At 35.4% G+C, this 27,569-nt stretch overlaps 1 protein-coding gene across 2 annotated transcripts in view; it reads left to right on the plus strand.

The window, feature by feature from the left end:
• The window catches only part of LOC137387658 (phosphatidylinositol-glycan-specific phospholipase D-like), an 80,876-nt gene that overhangs the window by 18,137 nt on the left and 35,170 nt on the right, over positions 1-27,569 (plus strand). For both annotated transcript variants that reach the window (XM_068074140.1, XM_068074141.1), the window contains 6 exons: positions 1,175-1,281; positions 1,997-2,112; positions 4,066-4,145; positions 10,691-10,798; positions 24,583-24,663; positions 25,181-25,366. In XM_068074140.1, coding sequence (XP_067930241.1) covers positions 1,175-1,281; positions 1,997-2,112; positions 4,066-4,145; positions 10,691-10,798; positions 24,583-24,663; positions 25,181-25,366 — 678 coding nt within the window. The remainder of the gene's footprint in view (positions 1-1,174; positions 1,282-1,996; positions 2,113-4,065; positions 4,146-10,690; positions 10,799-24,582; positions 24,664-25,180; positions 25,367-27,569) is intronic.

Here is a 27,569-nt window from a genome sequence, read left to right on the forward strand (position 1 = left end):
TGCGTCTCACCTCCATCAACCCTCCACCACCCTCTCCTGCCACCCCTCTCTTGCATGTATGCCTTCCACCTCCATCAATCCTCCACCACCCACCACCCTTTCCTGCCACCCCTCCCTTGCATGCATGCCTCCCACCTCCATCAATCCTCCACGACCCTCTCCTGCCACCCCTCCCTTGCATGTATGCCTCCCACCTCCATCAATCCTCCACCACCCACCACCCTCTCCTGCCACCCCTCCCTTGCATGTATGCCTCCCACCTCCATCAATCCTCCACCACCCACCACCCTCTCCTGCCACCCCTCCCTTGCATGCATGCCTCCCACCTCCATCAATCCTCCACCACCCACCACCCTCTCCTGCCACCCCTCCTTTGCATGTATGCCTCTCATCTCCATCAATCCTCCAACACCCTCCACCCTCTCCTTCCACCCCTCCCTTGCATGTATGCTTCCCACTTATATCAACCCTCCATCACTCTCCCCCTTCTCCTTCCACCCCTCCCTTGCATGTATGCTTCCCACCTTCATCAATCCTCTAACACCCTCCACTTTCTCCTTCCACCCCTCCACCCTCTCCTTCCACCCCTTCCTTGCATGTATGCTTCCCACCTCCATTAATCCTCCAACACCCTCCACTTTCTCCTTCCACCCATCCACCCTCTCCTTCCACCCCTTCCTTGCATGTATGCTTCCCATCTTCATCAATCCTCCATAATCCTTCACCCTCTCCTTTCACCTCGAAGTGGATTTTTTCTCCATTGTAGTAAACCTTACTTTCTCCCTTCCTAATTAACTTAACTACATGCACCAACCCCATCTCTTCCTAGCACACCATCATTCTCTAGCAAACCTTTGCTCTCCTTTTTATGACAGTTTCATAATTTCCTTCTAGTAAACCTTACCGCTACCTTTGGTAGACCATCGCTGTTAGTAACCATTCCTATTTCTGGAGGAAACATGTCCTCTCAGGGACTTCATCATACTATTCCTCACTCATTTAATGGAAATTTTACTAAAAACTTTGCAATGACTCTCCTGAGCATCACGGAAGCCTGTATTAGACTCGGGATCAGACTAGCTACTTGAGGAAGTGGTCAAATATGGTCCCATGCAGTTTTTTGCAAACATAATTTTGTTTTTGCTGATTCGAGGTCATCTGATGCGTTTTTCAGAGACTTTATAAAAGGGAAAAGAAGACACCAGTAAAAACAAACGAGAGTAAGCAGAAACTCCCCGGTACCGTAATATCTATCAGGAAACCGTACAGTCGCCTTGGACAGTGAGTCTACACAATCACTACCTTTATGAACAGTACAGATTTTATAGGTGAACTTACATCATTGAAGTGATGCAAATGAAAATACTATCGATATAAAGCTAAGACATCAAGCTTTAAATTGATGTAACTGTTGTCTTGTTGTTTTAAACCTGACAGTCAGACACAGCTGATCACCTGGCAGTCAGACACAGCTGATCAACTGACAGTCAGACACAGCTGATCAACTGACAGTCAGACACAGCTGATCACCTGACAGTCAGACACAGCTGATCACCTGACAGTCAGACACAGCTGATCACCTGACAGTCAGACACAGCTGATCATCTGACAGTCAAACACAGCTGATCATCTGACAGTCAGACACAGCTGATCAACTGACAGTCAGACACAGCTGATCACCTGCCAGTCAAACACAGCTGATCACCTGACAGTCAAACACAGCTGATCACCTGACAGTCAGACACAGCTGATCATCTGACAGTCAGACACAGCTGACCACCTGACAGTCAGACACAGCTGACCACCTCAAACATAAATAACAATCATCAATGATAGAAAATCCTGATACTTTGTAATAAAATTCAATAAAGGTTTGTCTAAGTTCATCTTTAACATGACACATAGAGCTGGCCTCTGTGTTGGAATGCAATGCTATGCTTAATTTCTTTATTTATCTGGTAAAAGAGGTGACTTGTAGATAAGTTTATACTTTTAGAGTTGTCCTACTAGCTGATGTGAATGGTGATGCTCTAGATGATTTGATAATATCAGCTCCTATGTACTCCTCTGCCAATCACACTGACTATGAGGGGCAGGTGTTTGTTATTTATGGTAAGTTAGCTATAATATATCATGTATTGTGTAATGATAACTGACATGAAGGAGTGTAACTCATTGTTATATTATGCTATGGCTTTTTTGCCTTCCCACAGCCACAAGCTCTCTAATAGTCAAATTACACAGCATCTTCTAGAATGATGCTTCACTGTTCTCAATGAGGATGTTAGAGGTAATGGTTAGCATATGACATCATCCACACAATATCACCATGATGATTTAGGTGTGTTTATACTGGTTCTACACCAGCTATATATATAACCATATCTATTCACACCAGCTATGTATATAACCCTATCTATTCACACCAGCTATGTATATAACCATATCTATTCACACCAGCTATGTATGTAACCATATCTATTCACACTAGCTATGTATGTAACCATATCTATTCACACCAGCTATGTATATAATCATATCTATTCACACCAGCTATGTATATAATCATATCTATTCACACCAGCTATGTATATAACCATATCTATTCACACCAGCTATGTATATAACCATATCTATTCACACCAGCTATGTATATAGCCATATCTATTCACACCAGCTATGTATATAACCCGATCTATTCACACCAGCTATGTATATAACCATATCTATTCACACCAGCTATGTATATAACCATATCTATTCACACTAGCTATGTATATAACCGTATCTATTCATACTAGCTATGTATATAACCATATCTATTCACACCAGCTATGTATATAATCATATCTATTCACACCAGCTATGTATATAACCATATCTATTCACACCTGCTATGTATATAACCATATCTATTCACACCAGCTATGTATCCGAGGTCTGATCCAAAAGTTCCCGGAATGGAATTGTATACTCGTGCATATTTGCACGATGGAAAAACCCATTGCAGGGTTGGGTGGAAAACACCTCTGGAGTAATGTCACAAAATTTCAGGTTGCTATGACAACACGTTCTCATGTGAGCCGACGATATGTCAAGGTCTGTTCGGTGCTTCCATCGTTTTTTTAACAAATTTATCGTCATGTCTAATCAATTGGAACAGCGTATTTGCATTAAGTTTTGTGCGAATTTAGGGAAACAAGTACTCAGACAGTTGAAATGTTAACTATTGCTTTTGGAGATGCTGGTCTAAAGAAAACACAAATTTTTGAGTGGTACAAACATTTTTTGTGAAGGTAGAGACATCACTGAAGATCACGCCAGGTCTGGCAGACCAGCGTCGGCAAGAACCTGCTCGTAAATTGACAGTGTGAGGTCACTAGTCATGGCAGATCGACTTCTAACCATTAGAGATATCTGGAGAGACTGGACTTAGTTTTGGAACTGTTCAAAAAGTTTTAACTGACAATTTAAACATTTTAAACGATTTTTTAACAAACTAAACGAGTCGCAGCCAAGTTCGTGCCAAGCTTGCTGACTGATGACCAAAACGAGCTCAGGATGCACGCTTGCAACGATTTTAAGGAAGCTTTCAAGAATGATCAAAACTTTATTTTAAAGGTCATATTGCCCTTGTTTGTCCTAATTTCACACAAAATTTAATGCAAATGCGCTGTTCTGGTTTATTAGATATGATGATAAAAAAATTTTTTAAAGTCAAATCCAGCACCGGACAGACCTTGACATATCGTCGGCTCACATGAGAACGCGTTGTCATAGCAGCTTGAAATTTTGTGAGAACACTCCAGAGGTGTTTCCCAGCCAATGCTGCAATGGGTTTTTCCATCGTGCAAATATGCACAAATATACAACTCCATTCCGGAAACTTTTGGATCAGACCTCGTATAATCATATCTATTCACACCAGCTATGTATATAACCATATATATTTCAGCTATATAGCTATATATATATATAACTAGCTGTAATATAGCTGCACCAGTTAAGCTATATTGATGTTAGTCTATAATTTAGTGTTCGGTTTACTCTGCCTCATCTCTGTAGGAAAAAGTGATGGCTTCCCAAAGGGAGACTTCAGTGTAGAAGATTTGGCCAACGTCACGCTGACTGGACACCATAACACAGTGAGCATCTCTACCTACTGTATTTACCGCACTTTTCATCACTTGGGCATATATAAGTCATGCTGAAGTATACGTCACATTGTTGGGGGAAATTTTGTTGCTATTTGTTTTGATATTTGTTTTCATATCTAATTATATATTATTTTTGTTTGATAAAAATTTAAACGATGAATATTTTAAAATAAAAGTGGAATAGACGCGACAACACGCTGTATAACATGACACAACTGAGAACGTTCATGGTATATTAACATAATAATAATATGGCTGTCTGTCGGAAGTTGACATCGGAAGTTGACAATGACTTGCATCTTATCGATGGGGCATCTTAATGCTTGGGTCGAGCAGTATGGTAGAGAAGAGGTGACCATGTTCTCAGTCATGTTCTCAGTATTTACCACTTCTGTAACTGTCAGATTAACCTGAAAGGATGCCAGTCTGACAGAGCCAGGTAGCCATTTCACTTGCCCAGTGTGCGAAGGACAGAGGTGAATCTTTAACGCGTCCACATTGTCAGTGTGCTACACGGGGCCTCCAAATTATGGTCTAGGTCCAAAAGACCCAGCATTTTAAGGTTGAAAGCGTGCTGAGAGCGTTTTGTCAGATCGGCATTAAGCAGGACTCGAACCACCCAACCATGGTTAATAGTCAAAGGCGCTACTACTAGGCCACTCTACTAGGCCACCCTGACACCCTAAATAGCTCTTAACATGACATATTTTTCTCATAACTTCTCATAAATAACTTGCTAAGAAATTTGCCAAAACCACCCGCGTCACTCTAAATTTTTTAGCAATGATCCGATGATATCTTCATGCTCAGTGTCACTTTTTATCAAATCCTCTTACTCCGGAGGTTGAAGATGCAGCGACCAACCAGTAAGTCCGTGATTGGCCTTTTCAGTAAGAGTAACGCCCGCTTTTCACCAGTCCTTAACCAGTCTCTTGCCAAATCTAAACTGTTTTTTTGCTGCTGCTCGATCGCCATTTTCGATCGTGTACTTCACTTCACTACTCGCATCTCGTAATCTGCCGAATAGGATTTCCTTTTTTGTGCTGTTTTTGTAGAGCCCTTCTCAGTTGTTTTTAAAAGTTACCCCCGATATTGAAATTATCAACATATGCGTAGAGTGCGCTGTTGTGGTTTAGTGTAAAAATAACATTTAAAATGGTATACAGGTAATACAGTGCACCTTCAGGATACGATTGCTCTCATATACGATTTCTTCACCTTACCAAGTGGAACACAATGATTTCTTCACCTCACCATACAAACCTTATTTCACCATACGAATTCAACAAAATTTTTACCTGAGTTCAAATTTGGCAGTCGATGTGCTTATTATGTACGTCAAAATATCAAGACACTGAAATGCTGTTCACCGAAAATACTTTTACAACGCCTGAAAAAGACACAATGTCCGATTTCTCTCAGTTCAGCAATTCTTGTGTGTAAAACAGTAACATTTTCTTTTTAAAACCTGTAGCAAAGTTGGAGTTGCAATTCCTTAAAGTAGGTTAGTGGTCAGACAACTTCCCTTAACTTGCTAACAAAAATTCACTTTAATTCAAAACAGCATCGATCGGGCTTTCCTGCCATATTAGGTAACAGGTCCACTAAAAGTTATAGTGAAAGCGAAGACAGAAATTGATAAGTAATAAAATGTTAGTGATAAAAAGGTAAAATTCAGTAAAATAGTTGAAAATAAATACTAAAACTTAACTTCAAGTGTGTGTTTGGTAAGCTAAACTCATTTGAGGTGAATTAAAAGGTTATGTTATACGTACGTCTGTCTGAAAGGTGAGAACTCTATGGTCTGTACTGTACATGGTACATCATAGTCTTACATTTTATTGCAAATCATAAACACTAATTACACTTCAATAAAGTTATTGTAGGTAACTATAGTTACTAAGGTTAACATACTAATCTGTTACTAATTTTTAATATGTACAGCACTTATATAAAATTTTGATGATTTTTACTAGAGCTGCACAACGATTATAAAAATTGATCGCGATTTATAACTGGTCTGAACCAGTTAATCTTCGATTAATCTTAGAATTAATCTAGCAAAAATCTGCATATTCAAAAACAAATAATACAGCTACATATAGATTAATTATATTTTAGATAATTCTTAGCAGTAGTACATGCAGACCTGCCAACCCAAGAGTGGGGCAATGCGTGAGATTTGGTTTTGGGGCAATTGATGTATCAATGATAGTAGTATATATAAAATTGTGGAAATTGGGGCAAAAATCTCACGCATTTCTCACGCATTTTCATTTTTTCTTTTGGGTGATTGTGTGAGTCTCACGCCCAATGCGTGAGAGTTGGCAGGTATGAGTACATGTTATGTACAATGTACATAAGTTACAATGTAATAATTATTATGAGTATGAAAACTGTCTATGAAAGTCTTTAATCCAGTCAGCCAAGAGTTGAGACAGCACAGTTTATTCACATTGTCTGAATAAAGAGATCCCCTCTTTCTACATACAATATTGCCAGCTTTAGAGAGTAGCCCCTCACAGGGGACAGTAGTGCCGGTAGTCAGTAGTATTAGTTATTGTCTGTGACAGCTGGTGATGATTTCTGCGATAGGATGAGAATTAGTTAAAATATATCTTAATGATGATATGCTGTGGTGGTAAGCAGATTCTTTCTGGCATATACTGCACTTAGCTTTATTGTTTACGCTTCCAACAACTTACAGAAATGTGCTACGTAGGGCGGAAAATATTTTCTGCTTTCATGTTCCAATAAAGTGTCAATCTTATGTTACTGATATTCTGAAGCTGAAATATGATTGGGACTTTTTTGAAAAATGAAAATACATGTATAATTTACTTGACAAAATTTTTAAAAATAAACAAAAATAAACTGTAAGATACGTATTAAATAATATTGAAATCTTTTTTGTTGCTATTACCTAGAAACATGTTCAAACAACTAACAACGAGGCCGCTTACAGATAGATCGGCACGGCGCTTGTGCATTGTATAAACAAGTTTAATGTTAGCGACTCAGTGTTTTCATAGTTGAGTGCAAAATAATTGTGGTTTAGTTTATTGGTAAGAAAGTGTTGCTTGTCATAATATTTATTTGTTAGTAAATTAAATGGTAGTAACCTGCTACGTTAGTATTACTAACATATGGTACTAAACAGTACAAAGGAAAGGAACCACATCAAGATCATCACCTCGGTTGCATTTTAATTGAAGATTAATTGGCCCAACTCAGTTAATCGTTTATTTGAATTGGTCGTGTTAATCGTTTAATTAACGCGATCATTGTGCAGCTCTAATTTTTACTAAGGGATGTTTGCATTATATAATTACTATGGTTTCTATAACCCTACATAAGATTTTTTCACTATACGATTCCAACCCGGGAACGGATCGAAATCGTATTCTGAGGGTGCACAATAGTTTCACACATAAGCCGCTTTAGATTATAAGGTGTTCCTCTGTTCAAACTGTAGGAAAATCACTGCTTATAGTCCTGAAAATATGGTACTGGTTTTCTTTGTCACATGCATCTCTTGCTGTCTGCTGCATCTTTTGTCAGCTAATATGACAATGCTTGTCGTAGCAGATAGTTGAACACGTGTTAGGCATGCGTTGTCAATAAAATATGTGGCAGAGATTTTTAGTACCTGTACAACATCAGCTGTAAAAAACCCAAGCATTATCCACTGCATAGTTAAACACGCTGCGTGACACTTCAGCGTGTGGTTTGGGGGTACGATTGGGCCACACAATTGCTCTAATCATTGTTAGCAATAGTTTCTACCACTAGAAATTCCACTGTCATACAGCCCACGACCAAAGTAATAATGGAAAAAGGAAAGGGTACTGTTGGTTGTTGAAAAAGTAGTTCTCAGCAGGAATTGACAGAGTATAATGTAAATGAGACTTAGACCTGTAGACTGTAAAGCTGTAGACCTAAACTACTGTACGTAATTTAACTAACAACAGCAATAATGAAATATGTTTATTATATCTCTGAAATGCAATATTAAAAGTAAAATACGTTGTAATATACAGTTTGAAAGTTGGTTGTGTTGAATGTAGAACGGTTTTGACAGCGATATGTAACATAAATAAATATTAATAAAATAAATATTTAACTATCTCAAACTTATGTTTTACAATAATAAAATAAATATTAATTCAAGCTGTAGACCTAACCTACTGTACGTAATTTAACTAACAACAGCAATAATGAAATATGTTCATTAAATCTCTTATTATATTGAAATGCAATATTAAAAGTAAAATGGCAAGCTGCCGTGTAATACACAGTTTGAAAGTTGGTTGTTGGTTAAAATAAATATGAATTCAAGCTGTAGACCTAAACTACTGTACGTAATTTAACTAACAACAGCAATAATGAAATATATTTATTATATCTCTGAAATGCAATATTAAAAGTAAAATATATTGTAATATACAGTTTGAAAGTTGGTTGCGTTGAATGCAGAACGGTTTTGACAACGATATGTAACAGAAATAAATATTAATAAAATAAATATTTAACTATCTCAAACTTATGTTTTACAATAATAAAATAACTATTAATTCAAACTGTAGACCTAACCTACTGTACGTAATTTAACTAACAACAACAATGCTAACAATAAAGAAATATGTTTATTATATCTCTGAAATACAATATTAAAAGTTAAACGGCAAGCTGAAGTGTAATATACAGTTTGAAAGTTGGTTGTGTTGTGAATTTAGAATGGTTTTGACAGCGATATGTAACAGAGAGCAAGCGTTGGCATTTACGCGTCTGGAAGTTTTATGCAAACTGGAGTGAAATAAAGAAATATTCTTGTCATAAAAGGGCGTTGTAGTAACGCCCTACCTTGTAAATAAGATGTAAAGAAATCTGGCTGATGTTCTAGATAATTTGAAAAACCTTCGGTAATTGGACAAAAACGTAGGCTGATAAACTGTGTACCACATTTTCGTACCTGTAAATCGGTCTACGCCTCAAACAGTACACAAACCTTCTTGGCAATTAAACAATGCCATAGACTGGTGAAATGAGCACGTTTTTCTCGTGCTGAATTGCGCACTGCTAAATAGTTCTACTATCTGTCGCACGGCTTTATTGGCATTTCGTAGGTCGGTCGAAACTATTAATAAACTAAGCTGTTCAAGCGTTTTGTGGCGATTTTTGGCAAAATTAATCTGTCTATTTATGTATAATCTGATCAGATGGGTTAGTTTTAGGAATTTGCGGTAACTGTTCAAAGGCTTGGTAACATATTTAAATAGGTTTATATGCGTTTGTATCATTATTATACTTAAACGACTTTACTGAAAAATAGTTAAATTTGTTGATAGGATTTCGTAACAAGGGTTTGGTGGCGGCCGTTAACGGATAATTTTTCGGGAGTTGTGTGCACATGTGCAGTTATCATCAATCGCCCGATCAATCGCTTCGCTCTTGTTTGGTCGTGGGAAAATAAACCATAATTTAAAATTTTGAGCAGTGTAAATTTTTATCTTCATTTTTGTATATTTAAAGCTTTTTTGTATGCAAAACTGAATTTGCATTTAATTCAATAAAATTTCTGCTAATATAACTTGAGTGTACTAAATACGAATCTCTGTATTGAGTTTTTGTATTTCTTTCCTTGTCTTTACATCAATTTTAGAGTTAGCATCATTAGACCAAATGGTATATTAGATGAATCAGTTTTAGACTAAATGTCTTTGGATAATGTGGTCTATCAGAAGGATTGGATTTGGACGAATCGGTATTAGACGAATCGTCGTTAGACCAATCGTACCAAATCCGTAGACGTCGTGTCATGTTTTACAAAATATTTCCAATCTCAAGCATTTCGCAACGCTCGTTTCGACTGGCATTCTGTCGCTAACGAATATGCATAGGCAAATATTCTTCAAAGAAATGTTTTGGTGTTAGGAATAGCAAGTCGATCTTGTGAAAATGCTATTAGAAAGTAGTCAGTCGAGGTTAGTATCCAGTATCCAGTAGTTGGCTCCAGTATTTATGCACCCTGTTTATTCAACTTTGAAAAAGACCAAATCCATATTCTCTGAGTATTAGCTCAAAACAAAATAATTGAAATGCGATGTAATAGTTTATAGCCTAGGGAGATTGATAAATGCTTAATAGTTTGTAGAAAAAGCTGTCCTTCAAGATATGGGCAAACACTACCAGGGTGAAACGTCTCATCGTAGTTCATATACTTATCATTTGGAAGCTCAGCAAAGTGAAACTACTAGTAGTGTGCCTGTTGTGTTGACTGCTACCAAAGTGAAATCACTAGTGGTGTGCCTGCTGTGTAGACGTTTACCAAAGTGAAACCACTAATGGTGTGCCTGCTGCGTAGACTTCTACCAAAGGGAAACCGCTAGTCTTGTGTTTGTGTAGACTTCTGCCGAAGCGAAACCACTAGTTGTGTGTCTGTTGTGTAGAGTTCTACTAAAGTGAAACTTCCCATCAAGGTTCTTGTTGCCTATTTCTCTATTCTATCTCCTCATGTTGATATGCTTTTTTAGGCTCGTAGATTTGGCAGTGGAGTGGCAGTGCTAGACATGAATCTGGATGGATTTCAGGACATTGTTGTCAGCTCTCCCAACTATAACTGGGAAAACTTAAAATATACAGTGAGTTGACCTTGCATAGACTTCTAAGCAATATTAAAGGACAGGCAACACACTGCAGTTTCTCTTTAGTGCAAGAGCATAAGCAGGATTTTGCGTGCTCAAGTTTCGATTGCAACTGCTCGTAAAAATTTTTAGACAGTTTTCTTTTTGATTCATTTTATTAACCAAAATCATTTCGATACTTTGCAGATTTTTACCATGAACTGGTAGAACTTGTAGCAAAATATAATAGCGTAAACAGCTATATAGCGTCATAGGCAGCTGTATAGCAACACAAATGCCTGGAGAGATGTTATTGTAAAGGATCCGTAAAGGATATTCTCTACTTAGAGAACCAGCCACTTTGAGTTGAGGGTAGAAATGTATTTAAAGAATAGAGAAAGCATAATATTTTTATGCTTTATTATTTATCTTGAGGTGTTGACTGATGTTCTAAAAAAGGAATCAAGGAGATTGACCAACCAGAAGCTGAGATATAGCCAGCCAAACACAAGTCTACCAAAAAACATAAGTTTTTTGGTAGTCATCAATATATGACGTATGAAATCGACTTGTGTGCCATTGGTCAATTAAGCCAACTAATGCGCTCTCCTATAACAATCACGGCGTTTTAATTGGTTTAATCCCTGGAAGTATAGAACAATCAAATTGGGCCTAACAATCATTGCTCTGAGAATTCCGAACCAGTCCCTCTGACGTGTAGATTAGTTTTAGAATAAAATAATTACACACATCTATTATTTCGCAACATTCTGCTATCACTTTCTACAAATTATATTAGTTACATCATTTATTCTATACGCAGTTATATTATTATTTTGTATAATATGCATTATGATTATAATATTAATCATAAAAATAATCATAGATAAGATAATAGATCAATAGAAAAATCAAATCAAAAGTTATCGTTTTCTTTTTTACAGCAAGAGCAGCACGGTCAAGTTATTCTTTTTAAGATTATGGCTGTAGTGAACTTACAGTCTGTTAATAGTGACGATAATCATGAAAATCAACTAAATGCTGCAGTAGATACACAATAGAAAAATGATGAATGAACAAAAATTTACATTCTCATTTCTTATTCTAAACGACTTGCAATCGCGGATGTCGCATATAGACTATACACGCGCCGTTCGTTGAACAGAGGATCTTCGGAGCATACCCGTGAATATCGAGTTAAAATTTGAAGCACAATAGTCAAAATATGCTCTTCTGTTTTGACAAATCACGGCGAGGGGTTGTGGGCAAATGCCTTTACCACACAATGTTTGCTTGATTTTCCTGAGAAACCAGAGCTAGTCTGTAAATTATTTACTATCGCGAGAAGCTTTTCACATCTCGTAGCCAAAACAATCATTATACGTAACGGCGGTAAGGGTGCACAACTCGGGCACATGAACATTAAGTCGATTTTATACGTCACAGTTTTCGGGATTTTCGAAGGGTTTTCCTCTGATTCTTTATTAGGTAGACCTGTGTTTGGCTGGCTATATCTCAGCTTCTAGTGGGTCAATCTCTTTGATTCTTTTTTTAGAATATCAGTCAACACCTCAAGATAACTAATAAAGCATAATAATATTATGCTTTCTCTATTCTTTAAGCAATAATAATAATAAAGAATTAGAAACAGAGTCTAGTACAATGAATAACAGTATCGTATAAGCTCTCCTGTTGATGTGCGTCTTATGGGGCTCCTGCATACTCTTTTTTACCAGATGAACTGTCCCTCCGGCTCGGGAACCGACTGGTCATTCTGCTTTCGACCGGTTTGGTTCAGTTCAGCTGGTGACGGCCTCTCGGTCTGGCTGGGCCTAGGCTGGCAGCTGTCAGCAAGTCTACGCCCTGGCTGGGCTGAGTTCAGGTCTCTGAGCTGAGAATATTATTTAAAATATTTTAAAATGTCAACTTTTTTATTGTTACTTTTGTACATGACAGCAGTAGCTTTGCAGTAAACTAACAATCAATCGAATCTCATCATATACGTTACTAGTATCCAAGCTTCTTAACAATCACATTAGTTGCTCAACTTGGGGTTGCTAGTTCAACTTGTAGTTGTTTGTTCAACTTAGAGTTGCTTGTTCATTTTGGAGCTGTTTGTTCAAGTTGGAGTTGCTTGTTCAACTTGGAGTTGCTTGTTCAACTTGGAGTTGCTTGTTCAATTAGAGGGCCAGCTGGCATCTGCCAAATTATTTCTGCCAGAAATTATTGATTATCCTCAGAGATAATAAATATGTTGACAGCACTTCAATAATGCTAATGACAAATCCAGCAAGGACATCAAGCCTCTCAGATGACAGGCAATTTTTTAATCTCAATCTATTTTTAAAACGGTGTGTTGTTATGTGAAACTGATCTGTGTAGCAATAGCAAATGTCTACGTGTAGCCATAGCAGGTGTCTACGTGTAGAGCTACACATTGGCTGTGAATTTCATTTCAGTGGCTGCCGAAAAGCTTCTATACTTAAAGAAGCACTTGCTGAAGATGACTCTGTTTGTGTCATCTCACTGGACAAATATCTTTTCTAGGGTGCATATTTTTTATGGCTTTGTGAGTTGTGCTTCCTATAGCAAAATAAAAGAAGTCACCCATTTTGTGTGTCTTTCTCTCACTCCATCCATCGCTGTTCTTTCATGAGACAAGCTGCAAATAAATTTATTGATCACACAACTTCACAGCCTCAACAAATCCGTACAAAGATTAAAACATACGTTATTATAGAGTAAACCTCAGCGCAATTAACTATTCAGTGCAATTAACTATTCGGTGCAATTAACTATTCAGTGCAATTAACTATTCAGTGCAATTAACTATTCCGTGCAATTAACTATTCAGTGCAATTAACTATTCCGTGCAATTAACTATTCAGTGCAGTTAACTATTCAGTGCAATTAACTATTCCGTGCAATTAACTATTCAGTGCAATTAACTATTCAGTGCAATTAACTATTCCGTGCAATTAACTATTCCGTGCAATTAACTATTCGGTGCAATTAACTATTCAGTGCAATTAACTATTCAGTGCAATTAACTATTCCATGCAATTAACTATTCAGTGCAATTAACTATTCCGTGCAATTAACTACTCAGTGCAATTAACTATTCAGTGCAATTAACTGTTCCGTGCAATTACCTATTCAGTGCAATTAACTATTCAGTGCAATTAACTATTCCGTGCAATTAACTATTCAGTGCAATTAACTATTCAGTGCATTTAATTATTCAGTGCAATTAACTATTCAGTGCAATTAACTATTCAGTGCAATTAACTATTCAGTGCAATTAACTATTCAGTGCAATTAACTATTCAGTGCATTTAACTATTCAGTGCAATTAACTATTCAGTGCAATTAACTATTCCGTGCAATTAACTATTCCGTGCAATTAACTATTCATTGCAATTAACTATTCAGTGCAATTAACTATTCCGTGCAATTAACTTTTCCGTGCAATTAACTATTCCGTGCAATTAACTATTTAGTGCAATTAACTATTCGGTGCATTTAACTATTCGGTGCAATTAACTATTCGGTGCAATTAACTATTCGGTGCAATTAACTATTCGGTGCAATTAACTATTCAGTGCAATTAACTATTCCGTGCAATTAACTATTCAGTGCAATTAACTATTTCGTGCAATTAACTATTCAGTGCAATTAACTATTCAGTGCAATTAACTATTCCGTGCAATTAACTATTCCGTGCAATTAACTATTCGGTGCAATTAACTATTCGGTGCAATTAACTATTCAGTGCAATTAACTATTCAGTGCAATTAACTATTCAGTGCAATTAACTATTCCGTGCAATTAACTATTCAGTGCAATTAACTATTCAGTGCAATTAACTATTCCGTGCAATTAACTATTCAGTGCAATTAACTGTTCCGTGCAATTAACTATTCAGTGCATTTAATTATTCAGTGCAATTAACTATTCAGTGCAAATAACTATTCCGTGCAATTAACTATTCCGTGCAATTAACTATTCAGTGCAATTAACTATTCAGTGCAATTAACTATTCCGTGCAATTAACTATTCCGTGCAATTAACTATTCGGTGCAATTAACTATTCAGTGCAATTAACTATTCCATGCAATTAACTATTCAGTGCAATTAACTATTCCGTGCAATTAACTATTCAGTGCAATTAACTATTCAGTGCAATTAACTATTCCGTGCAATTAACTATTCAGTGCAATTAACTGTTCCGTGCAATTAACTATTCAGTGCAATTAACTATTCAGTGCAATTAACTATACCGTGCAATTAACTATTCAGTGCATTTAATTATTCAGTGCAATTAACTATTCAGTGCAATTAACTATTCAGTGCAATTAACGATTCAGTGCAATTAACTATTCAGTGCATTTAACTATTCAGTGCAATTAACTATTCAGTGCATTTAACTATTCAGTGCAATTAACTATTCAGTGCAATTAACTATTCCGTGCAATTAACTATTCATTGCAATTAACTATTCAGTGCAATTAACTATTCCGTGCAATTAACTATTCAGTGCAATTAACTATTCGGTGCATTTAACTATTCGGTGCAATTAACTATTCGGTGCAATTAAATATTCGGTGCAATTAACTAATCGGTGCAATTAACTATTCGGTGCAATTAACTATTCGGTGCAATTAACTATTCAGTGCAATTAACTATTCCGTGCAATTAACTATTCAGTGCAATTAACTATTCTGTGCAATTAAGTATTCCGTGCAATTAACTATTCAGTGCAATTAACTATTCCGTGCAATTAACTATTCAGTGCAATTAACTATTCAGTGCAATTAACTATTCCGTGCAGTTAACTATTCAGTGCAATTAACTATTCAGTGCATTTAATTATTCAGTGCAATTAACTATTCAGTGCAATTAACTATTCAGTGCAATTAACTATTCAGTGCAATTAACTATTCAGTGCAATTAACTATTCAGTGCATTTAACTATTCAGTGCAATTAACTATTCAGTGCAATTAACTATTCCGTGCAATTAACTATTCATTGCAATTAACTATTCAGTGCAATTAACTATTCCGTGCAATTAACTATTCCGTGCAATTAACTATTCCGTGCAATTAACTATTTAGTGCAATTAACTATTCAGTGCATTTAACTATTCGGTGCAATTAACTATTCAGTGCAATTAACTATTCCATGCAATTAACTATTCAGTGCAATTAACTATTCCGTGCATTTAACTATTCAGTGCAATTAACTGTTCAGTGCAATTAACTATTCCGTGCAATTAACTATTCCGTGCAATTATCTATTTAGTGCAATTAACTATTCAGTGCATTTAACTATTCGGTGCAATTAACTATTCGGTGCAATTAACTATTCGGTGCAATTAACTATTCGGTGCAATTAACTATTCAGTGCAATTAACTATTCCATGCAATTAACTATTCAGTGCAATTAACTATTCCGTGCAATTAACTATTCAGTGCAATTAACTATTCAGTGCAATTAACTATTCCGTGCAATTAACTATTCCGTGCAATTAACTATTCGGTGCAATTAACTATTCAGTGCAATTAACTATTCAGTGCAATTAACTATTCCATGCAATTAACTATTCAGTGCAATTAACTATTCCGTGCAATTAACTATTCAGTGCAATTAACTATTCCGTGCAATTAACTATTCAGTGCAATTAACTATTCAGTGCAATTAACTATTCCGTGCAATTAACTATTCAGTGCAATTAACTGTTCCGTGCAATTAACTATTCAGTGCAATTAACTATTCAGTGCAATTAACTATACCGTGCAATTAACTATTCAGTGCATTTAATTATTCAGTGCAATTAACTATTCAGTGCAATTAACTATTCAGTGCAATTAACGATTCAGTGCAATTAACTATTCAGTGCATTTAACTATTCAGTGCAATTAACTATTCAGTGCATTTAACTATTCAGTGCAATTAACTATTCAGTGCAATTAACTATTCCGTGCAATTAACTATTCATTGCAATTAACTATTCAGTGCAATTAACTATTCCGTGCAATTAACTATTCAGTGCAATTAACTATTCGGTGCATTTAACTATTCGGTGCAATTAACTATTCGGTGCAATTAAATATTCGGTGCAATTAACTAATCGGTGCAATTAACTATTCGGTGCAATTAACTATTCGGTGCAATTAACTATTCCGTGCAATTAACTATTCCGTGCAATTAACTATTCAGTGCAATTAACTATTCTGTGCAATTAAGTATTCCGTGCAATTAACTATTCAGTGCAATTAACTATTCCGTGCAATTAACTATTCAGTGCAATTAACTATTCAGTGCAATTAACTATTCCGTGCAGTTAACTATTCAGTGCAATTAACTATTCAGTGCATTTAATTATTCAGTGCAATTAACTATTCAGTGCAATTAACTATTCAGTGCAATTAACTATTCAGTGCAATTAACTATTCAGTGCAATTAACTATTCAGTGCTATTAACTATTCAGTGCAATTAACTATTCAGTGCAATTAACTATTCCGTGCAATTAACTATTCATTGCAATTAACTATTCAGTGCAAATAACTATTCCGTGCAATTAACTATTCCGTGCAATTAACTATTCCGTGCAATTAACTATTTAGTGCAATTAACTATTCAGTGCATTTAACTATTCGGTGCAATTAACTATTCAGTGCAATTAACTATTCCATGCAATTAACTATTCAGTGCAATTAACTATTCCGTGCAATTAACTATTCAGTGCAATTAACTGTTCAGTGCAATTAACTATTCCGTGCAATTAACTATTCCGTGCAATGAACTATTCGGTGCAATTAACTATTCGGTGCAATTAACTATTCGGTGCAATTAACTATTCGGTGCAATTAACTATTCAGTGCAATTAACTATTCAGTGCAATTAACTATTCAGTGCAATTAACTATTCAGTGCAATTAACTATTCAGTGCATTTAACTATTCAGTGCAATTAACTATTCAGTGCAATTAACTATTCCGTGCAATTAACTATTCAGTGCAATTAACTATTCAGTGCAATTAACTATTCAGTGCAATTAACTATTCAGTGCATTTAACTATTCAGTGCAATTAACTATTCAGTGCAATTAACTATTCATTGCATTTAACTATTCGGTGCAATTAACTATTCGGTGCAATTAACTATTCGGTGCAATTAACTATTCGGTGCAATTAACTATTCGGTGCAATTAACTATTCAGTGCAATTAACTATTCCGTGCAATTAACTATTCAGTGCAATTAACTATTCAGTGCAATTAACTATTCCGTGCAATTAACTATTCCGTGCAATTATCTATTTAGTGCAATTAACTATTCGGTGCATTTAACTATTCGGTGCAATTAACTATTCGGTGCAATTAACTATTCGGTGCAATTAACTATTCGGTGCAATTAACTATTCAGTGCAATTAACTATTCCATGCAATTAACTATTCAGTGCAATTAACTATTCCGTGCAATTAACTATTCAGTGCAATTAACTATTCAGTGCAATTAACTATTCCGTGCAATTAACTATTCCGTGCAATTAACTATTCGGTGCAATTAACTATTCAGTGCAATTAACTATTCAGTGCAATTAACTATTCCATGCAATTAACTATTCAGTGCAATTAACTATTCCGTGCAATTAACTATTCAGTGCAATTAACTATTCAGTGCAATTAACTATTCCGTGCAATTAACTATTCAGTGCAATTAACTGTTCCGTGCAATTAACTATTCAGTGCAATTAACTATTCAGTGCATTTAATTATTCAGTGCAATTAACTATTCAGTGCAATTAACTATTCCGTGCAATTAACTATTCCGTGCAATTAACTATTCAGTGCAATTAACTATTCAGTGCAATTAACTATTCCGTGCAATTAACTATTCGGTGCAATTAACTATTCGGTGCAATTAACTATTCGGTGCAATTAACTATTCCATGCAATTAACTATTCAGTGCAATTAACTATTCCGTGCAATTAACTATTCAGTGCAATTAACTATTCAGTGCAATTAACTATTCCGTGCAATTAACTATTCAGTGCAATTAACTGTTCCGTGCAATTAACTATTCAGTGCAATTAACTATTCAGTGCAATTAACTATACCGTGCAATTAACTATTCAGTGCATTTAATTATTCAGTGCAATTAACTATTCAGTGCAATTAACTATTCAGTGCAATTAACTATTCAGTGCAATTAACTATTCAGTGCATTTAACTATTCAGTGCAATTAACTATTCAGTGCAATTAACTATTCAGTGCAATTAACTATTCAGTGCAATTAAATATTCGGTGCAATTAACTAATCGGTGCAATTAACTATTCGGTGCAATTAACTATTTGGTGCAATTAACTATTCAGTGCAATTAACTATTCCGTGCATCTAACTATTCAGTGCAATTAACTATTCTGTGCAATTAAGTATTCCGTGCAATTAACTATTCCGTGCAATTAACTATTCAGTGCAATTAACTATTCAGTGCATTTAACTATTCAGTGCAATTAACTATTCAGTGCAATTAACTATTCCGTGCAATTAACTATTCGGTGCAATTAACTATTCGGTGCAATTAAGTATTCCGTGCAATTAAGTATTCCGTGCAATTAACTATTCCGTGCAATTAACTATTCAGTGCAATTAACTATTCAGTGCAATTAACTATTCAGTGCAATTAACTATTCAGTGCAATTAACTTTTCCGTGCAATTAAGTATTCCGTGCATTTAACTATTCAGTGCGATTAACTATTCCGTGCGATTGACTATTCCGTGCGATTAACTATTCCGTGCGATTAACTATTCAGTGCGATTAACTATTCAGTGCAATTAACTATTCAGTGCAATTAACTATTCAGTGCAATTAACTTTTCCGTGCAATTAAGTATTCCGTGCAATTAACTATTCAGTGCAATTAACTATTCCGTGCAATTAACTATTCCGTGCGAGTAACTATTCCGTGCGATTAACTATTCAGTGCGATTAACTATTCAGTGCAATTAACTATTCAGTGCAATTAACTATTCAGTGCATTTAACTATTCAGTGCAATTAACTATTCAGTGCAATTAAATATTCAGTGCAATTAACTATTCAGTGCAATTAACTATTCAGTGCAATTAACTATTCCGTGCAATTAACTATTCCGTGCAATTAACTATTCCGTGCATTTAACTATTCAGTGCAATTAACTATTCAGTGCATTTAACTATTCAGTGCAATTAACTATTCAGTGCATTTAACTATTCAGTGCAATTAACTATTCAGTGCAATTAACTATTCCGTGCAATTAACTATTCAGTGCAATTAACTATTCAGTGCAATTAACTATTCCGTGCAATTAACTATTCCGTGCAAATAACTATTCCGTGCAATTAACTATTCAGTGCAATTAACTATTCAGTGCATTTAACTATTCAGTGTAATTAACTATTCAGTGCAATTAACTATTCAGTGCAATTAACTTTTCCGTGCAATTAAGTATTCCGTGCATTTAACTATTCAGTGCAATTAACTATTCCGTGCGATTAACTATTCCGTGCGATTAACTATTCCGTGCGATTAACTATTCAGTGCGATTAACTATTCAGTGCAATTAACTATTCAGTGCAATTAACTATTCGGTGCAATTAACTATTCGGTGCATTTAACTATTCGGTGCAATTAACTATTCGGTGCAATTAAATATTCGGTGCAATTAACTAATCGGTGCAATTAGCTATTCGGTGCAATTAACTATTCGGTGCAATTAACTATTCAGTGCAATTAACTATTCCGTGCAATTAACTATTCAGTGCAATTAACTATTCTGTGCAATTAAGTATTCCGTGCAATTAACTATTCCGTGCAATTAACTATTCAGTGCAATTAACTATTCAGTGCATTTAACTATTCAGTGCAATTAACTATTCAGTGCAATTAACTATTCCGTGCAATTAACTATTCAGTGCAATTAACTATTCCGTGCAATTAACTATTCAGTGCAATTAACTATTCAGTGCAATTAACTATTCAGTGCAATTAACTATTCAGTGCATTTAACTATTCAGTGCAATTAACTATTCAGTGCAATTAACTATTCAGTGCAATTAACTATTCAGTGCAATTAACTATTCCGTGCAATTAACTATTCATTGCAATTAACTATTCCGTGCAATTAACTATTCCGTGCAATTAACTATTCCATGCATTTAACTATTCAGTGCAATTAACTATTCGGTGCATTTAACTATTCGGTGCAATTAACTATTCGGTTCAATTAAATATTCGGTGCAATTAACTAATCGGTGCAATTAACTATTCGGTGCAATTAACTATTTGGTGCAATTAACTATTCAGTGCAATTAACTATTCTGTGCATCTAACTATTCAGTGCAATTAACTATTCTGTGCAATTAAGTATTCCGTGCAATTAACTATTCCGTGCAATTAACTATTCAGTGCAATTAACTATTCAGTGCATTTAACTATTCAGTGCAATTAACTATTCAGTGCAATTAACTATTCCGTGCAATTAACTATTCGGTGCAATTAACTATTCGGTGCAATTAAGTATTCCGTGCAATTAAGTATTCCGTGCAATTAACTATTCCGTGCAATTAACTATTCAGTGCAATTAACTATTCAGTGCAATTAACTATTCAGTGCAATTAACTATTCAGTGCAATTAACTTTTCCGTGCAATTAAGTATTCCGTGCATTTAACTATTCAGTGCGATTAACTATTCCGTGCGATTAACTATTCCGTGCGATTAACTATTCCGTGCGATTAACTATTCAGTGCGATTAACTATTCAGTGCAATTAACTATACAGTGCAATTAACTATTCAGTGCAATTAACTTTTCCGTGCAATTAAGTATTCCGTGCAATTAACTATTCAGTGCAATTAACTATTCCGTGCAATTAACTATTCCGTGCGAGTAACTATTCCGTGCGATTAACTATTCAGTGCGATTAACTATTCAGTGCAATTAACTATTCAGTGCAATTAACTATTCAGTGCATTTAACTATTCAGTGCAATTAACTATTCAGTGCAATTAACTATTCAGTGCAATTAACTATTCAGTGCAATTAACTATTCCGTGCAATTAACTATTCCGTGCATTTAACTATTCCGTTCATTTAACTATTCAGTGCAATTAACTATTCAGTGCATTTAACTATTCAGTGCAATTAACTATTCAGTGCATTTAACTATTCAGTGCAATTAACTATTCAGTGCAATTAACTATTCCGTGCAATTAACTATTCAGTGCAATTAACTATTCAGTGCAATTAACTATTCCGTGCAATTAACTATTCCGTGCAAATAACTATTCCGTGCAATTAACTATTCAGTGCAATTAACTATTCAGTGCATTTAACTATTCAGTGCAATTAACTATTCAGTGCAATTAACTATTCAGTGCAATTAACTTTTCAGTGCAATTAACTTTTCCGTGCAATTAAGTATTCCGTGCATTTAACTATTCAGTGCAATTAACTATTCCGTGCGATTAACTATTCCGTGCGATTAACTATTCCGTGCGATTAACTATTCAGTGCGATTAACTATTCAGTGCAATTAACTATTCAGTGCAATTAACTATTCAGTGCAATTAACTATTCAGTGCATTTAACTATTCGGTGCAATTAACTATTCGGTGCAATTAAATATTCGGTGCAATTAACTAATCGGTGCAATTAGCTATTCGGTGCAATTAACTATTCGGTGCAATTAACTATTCAGTGCAATTAACTATTCCGTGCAATTAACTATTCAGTGCAATTAACTATTCTGTGCAATTAAGTATTCCGTGCAATTAACTATTCCGTGCAATTAACTATTCAGTGCAATTAACTATTCAGTGCATTTAACTATTCAGTGCAATTAACTATTCAGTGCAATTAACTATTCCGTGCAATTAACTATTCAGTGCAATTAACTATTCCGTGCAATTAAGTATTCCGTGCAATTAACTATTCCGTGCAATTAACTATTCAGTGCAATTAACTATTCAGTGCAATTAACTATTCAGTGCAATTAACTATTCAGTGCAATTAACTTTTCCGTGCAATTAAGTATTCCGTTCAATTAACTATTCAGTGCGATTAACTATTCCGTGCGATTAACTATTCCGTGCGATTAACTATTCCGTGCGATTAACTATTCCGTGCGATTAACTATTCAGTGCGATTAACTATTCAGTGCGATTAACTATTCAGTGCGATTAATTATTCAGTGCGATTAATTATTCAGTGCGATTAACTATTCCGTGCGATTAACTATTCCGTGCGATTAACTATTCCGTGCGATTAACTATTCCGTGCGATTAACTATTCCGTGCGATTAACTATTCCGTGCGATTAACTATTCCGTGCGATTAACTATTCCGTGCGATTAACTATTCCGTGCGATTAACTATTCCGTGCGATTAACTATTCCGTGCAATTAACTATTCAGTGCAATTAACTATTCAGTGCAATTAACTATTTAGTGCAATTAACTATTCAGTGCAATTAACTATTCAGTGCAATTAACTATTCCGTGCAATTAACTATTCGGTGCAATTAACTATTCAGTGCAATTAACTATTCCGTGCTATTAACTATTTAGTGCAATTAACTATTCAGTGCAATTAACTATTCCGTGCAATTAACTATTCCGTGCAATTAACCATTCGGTGCAATTAACTATTCGGTGCCATTAACTATTCGGTGCAATTAACTATTCAGTGCTATTAACTATTCAGTGCAATTAACTATTCAGTGCAATTAACTATTCCGTGCAATTAACTATTCCGTGCAATTAACTATTCCGTGCAATTAACCATTCGGTGCAATTAACTATTCGGTGCAATTAACTATTCGGTGCAATTAACTATTCAGTGCAATTAACTATTCAGTGCAATTAACTATTCAGTGCAATTAACTATTCCGTGCAATTAACTATTCCGTGCAATTAACTATTCAGTGCAATTAACTATTCAGTGCAATTAACTATTCCGTGCAATTAACTATTCCGTGCAATTAACTATTCAGCGCAATTAACTATTCAGCGCAATTAACTATTCAGTGCAATTAACTATTCCGTGCAATTAACTATTCTGTGCAATTAACTATTCCGTGCAATTAACTATTCAGTGCAGCTACTCAAGTGATGCTTTGTAGCTTTATAGCTTGATTCAATCATAACCGGATTGAAGAGCTACCTAGCTACATGACTAGCTACATAACCAGTTGTGTAGCTACTGCTTCAGTTTAGTACTGTTCGTTTCTGGACTTGTCCTCTCTCTCAAGTTTGCATAGTTCTACCTGTGTTCATTGACTCTCTTCACTCGGTGACAGCTGCTGCAGGTGCACCACTGTACATGCTGCTTCTGAATTGACCCGCTAAAAATTACTCCACTTTCCTCATAAAGATAGAAGGCTAAAATATTTGGTTTCACACTCAGCCTTTATTCGTATAGCCTATATGCCAATGAGTGCTCACTGTTTTTTATGCATACTTTTCAAATAAAATTGCTCTTTACATTTTTGTGATTCCCATGATTGTTCTAGGGCTAAATTCTAATGATTTATTACAGTATACAGAATCTCATGCACTCCCGATCTCATGTATGCCATTCGCTGTAGATATTGTTGTTTTCTATCATTGTACAGAAGTTGAATTGTTCTACCCTGTCATATAGCTGTGCTGTTCCTAAATGTGTCCTGTCGTATGGTTATGGTATGCTTCCTATGTAGATCATAATGGTTATGATCTAGGAAGAGTGGTTCTAACATCTTCCTAAAACGATATTGTAGGGGGCTCTGGCTGTGTGGTATGGCAATAGTAGCGGAAGCTTTGCTGAATCGCCCTCAATTATAAGTGTTGATTGGGATGCAGTAAGTCGCTGTACATTATGTGGTAATCTTGTGCATATTAGATTATGTGTACCTTACCAACTGTATCTTAGATGCTGTGTACCTTACCAACTGTATCTTAGATGCAGTCTACCTTACCAACTGTATCTTAGATGCTGTGTACCTTACCAACTGTATCTTAGATGCTGTGTACCTTACCAACTGTATCTTAGATACTGTGTACCTTACCAACTGTATCTTAGATACTGTGTACCTTACCAACTGTATCTTAGATGCTGTGTACCTTACCAACTGTATCTTAGATGCTGTTTACCTTACCAACTGTATCTTAGATACTGTGTACCTTACCAACTGTATCTTAGATACTGTGTACCTTACCAACTGTATCTTAGATACTGTGTACCTTACCAACTGTATCTTAGATGATGTGTACCTTAAAACTACATGTAGGTGGTTGAATTATTCTATCAGGTTGTGTATACGTTTGATATAAAGACTACATGGCGCGAATCTTTATTAATCTCTGCATATATTTTAGCCTTTGTACCAAAATGAAGGCGTACATTTGTTCAGTGAGGATGTAGATAGAGATGGGCATGATGATCTCATAATCAGCTCCCCTTATTCGCCCGGACCAGCTGGGCCTCAGTCTGGGAAGCTATGCTTTGTCAAGAGTAACAAGCAGTTTAACTTCACTATCTGGAAATGCATCTATGGTCCAGGGGTAAGTATGTTTTAGTTTTTTCTATTTTGCTGCCAGCAGTATTATTGAACTTTAGATTTTCATTTAACGTGCATGTACATGGAGAAAGATTAGCAGAGCAAAATCAGATAAGCATTGTAATCGAGTGAGTTGTTTAGAATGGCAAAAAGCAATACCTAATCTATACATATCACAGCCTTAAAGATTAACTTCCACAAAATCTTTGTAGATTTTAACAGAAAGTATCAGTATTTTTTATCATTTCCGATTGTTTTTGATGTATTACGGTGGTCTGACTGCCGGGATGTTTCCAGATTAAAATCGATAAAACTTGATCACGATTAAAACACACAGAATAAAAATATGTGCAAAATGATGTCACTAGTTGTTATCATTGTGATAGTTGATATCGGATATTGCGTTCAAGTTGAAGCGTTACGTGTCTCTATTCTGTTGTTCTCCTTGCAACTTTAGACGTCACAATCACACTTTCCTTTGATCTGAGTGTTTTAATTGCGATCAAGTTTTCTCGATTTTAATCTTGAAACATTCTGACAGTCGGATCATCTCAAACATCAAAAACAATCGCAAATGGTTGAACAATACTGATACTTTTTTTATTTTTACTTTTTGTTTACTAGAAATTTTAGTTAAGTTCTTCTTTAATACATCAGACAATGAGCAGACAACTCTTGAGACTGTTTATGGCTCAGTTCACCTTCCTTATCAGTGAAATAATCATAGTGGTGCGCTGACCGGCTGTCTACAGTTGACTGGAGTACTATGTAATATTTTATGTTGTTTAAAATATTTCAAAATGTTAACTTTTTTATTCTGTTACTTTTTTACATGACAGCAGTAGCTTTGCAGTAAACTAACTAACTAATCAATCGAGTCTCATCATATATGTTACTAGTATTCAAGCTTCTTAACAATCACATTAGTTGCTCAACTTGGGGTTGCTAGTTCAACTTGGAGTTGTTTGTTCATTTTGGAATTGTTTGTTCAACCTGGAGTTGCTTGTTCTACTTGGAGCTGCGTGTTCAACTTGGAGCTGCGTGTTCAACGTGGAGTTGTTTGTTCAACTTGGAATTTTGGAGTTCTTTGTTCAATTTAGAGTTGCTTGTTCATTTTGGAGTTGTTTGGTCAACTTGGAGTTGCTTGTTCAACTTGGAGCTGCGTGTTCATTTTAGAGTTGTTTGTTCATTTTGGAATTGCTTGCTTACCTTGGAGTTGCTTGTTTGCCTTGGAGTTGCTGATTCGACTTGGAGTTCCTTGTTTATATTGGAGTTGCTTGTTCAACTTGGAGTTGCTGGTTCGACTTGGAGTTGCTTGTTCAACTTAGAGTTGCTTGTTCGACTTGGAGTTGCTTGTTCAACTTGGAGTTGCTTGTTCAACTTGTACTTTCCACACATAATTAGAGTATGAACTTTAGAGCATATTAACAAAGTCTACTGACAATTGACTTACCAGACTAATAGCATCAATGTGAATCTTAAATTCCAACCAAAAGATAATCTTTCTTGCTTTAACTGCTCTAGTCAAATTTCTGAGCTTTTTGGCTTGTTGTTATTTTCATTTGACACATAGTTATCATCATCTGACACATAGCTATCATCATCTGACGCATAGCTATCATCATCTGCCGCATAGCTATCATCATCTGCCGCATAGCTATCATCATCTGACGCATAGCTATCATCATCTGATGCATAGCTACATGTATAATTAATAATGTATATGTGTATGTATATGTACTATAATGTACAATTATCATCTGACACATAGCTATCATCATTTGACACTTAGCTATCATCATTTGACACATAGCTATCATCATCTGAAACATAGGTGTCATCATCTGACGCATAGCTATCATCATCTGACACATAGCTATCATCTGAAACATAGCTATCATCGTTTGACACATAGCTATCATTATCTGACAAACAGCTATCATCATCTGACACATATCTATCATCTGACACATAGCTATCATCATCTGACACATGGCTATCATCATCTGACACATGGCTATCATCATCTGACACATGGCTATCATCATCTGACACATAGCTATCATCTGACATGAAGCTATCATCATCTGACGCATAGCTATCATCATCTGACACATAGCTATCATCATCTGACACATAGCTATCATCATCTGACACATAGCTGTCATCATCATTTGACATTTATTTTGTTATTTTTTAAGACTCGA

Source organism: Watersipora subatra, chromosome 2 (genome assembly GCF_963576615.1).
Source record: "Watersipora subatra chromosome 2, tzWatSuba1.1, whole genome shotgun sequence".
NCBI lineage: Eukaryota > Metazoa > Bryozoa > Gymnolaemata > Cheilostomatida > Watersiporidae > Watersipora > Watersipora subatra.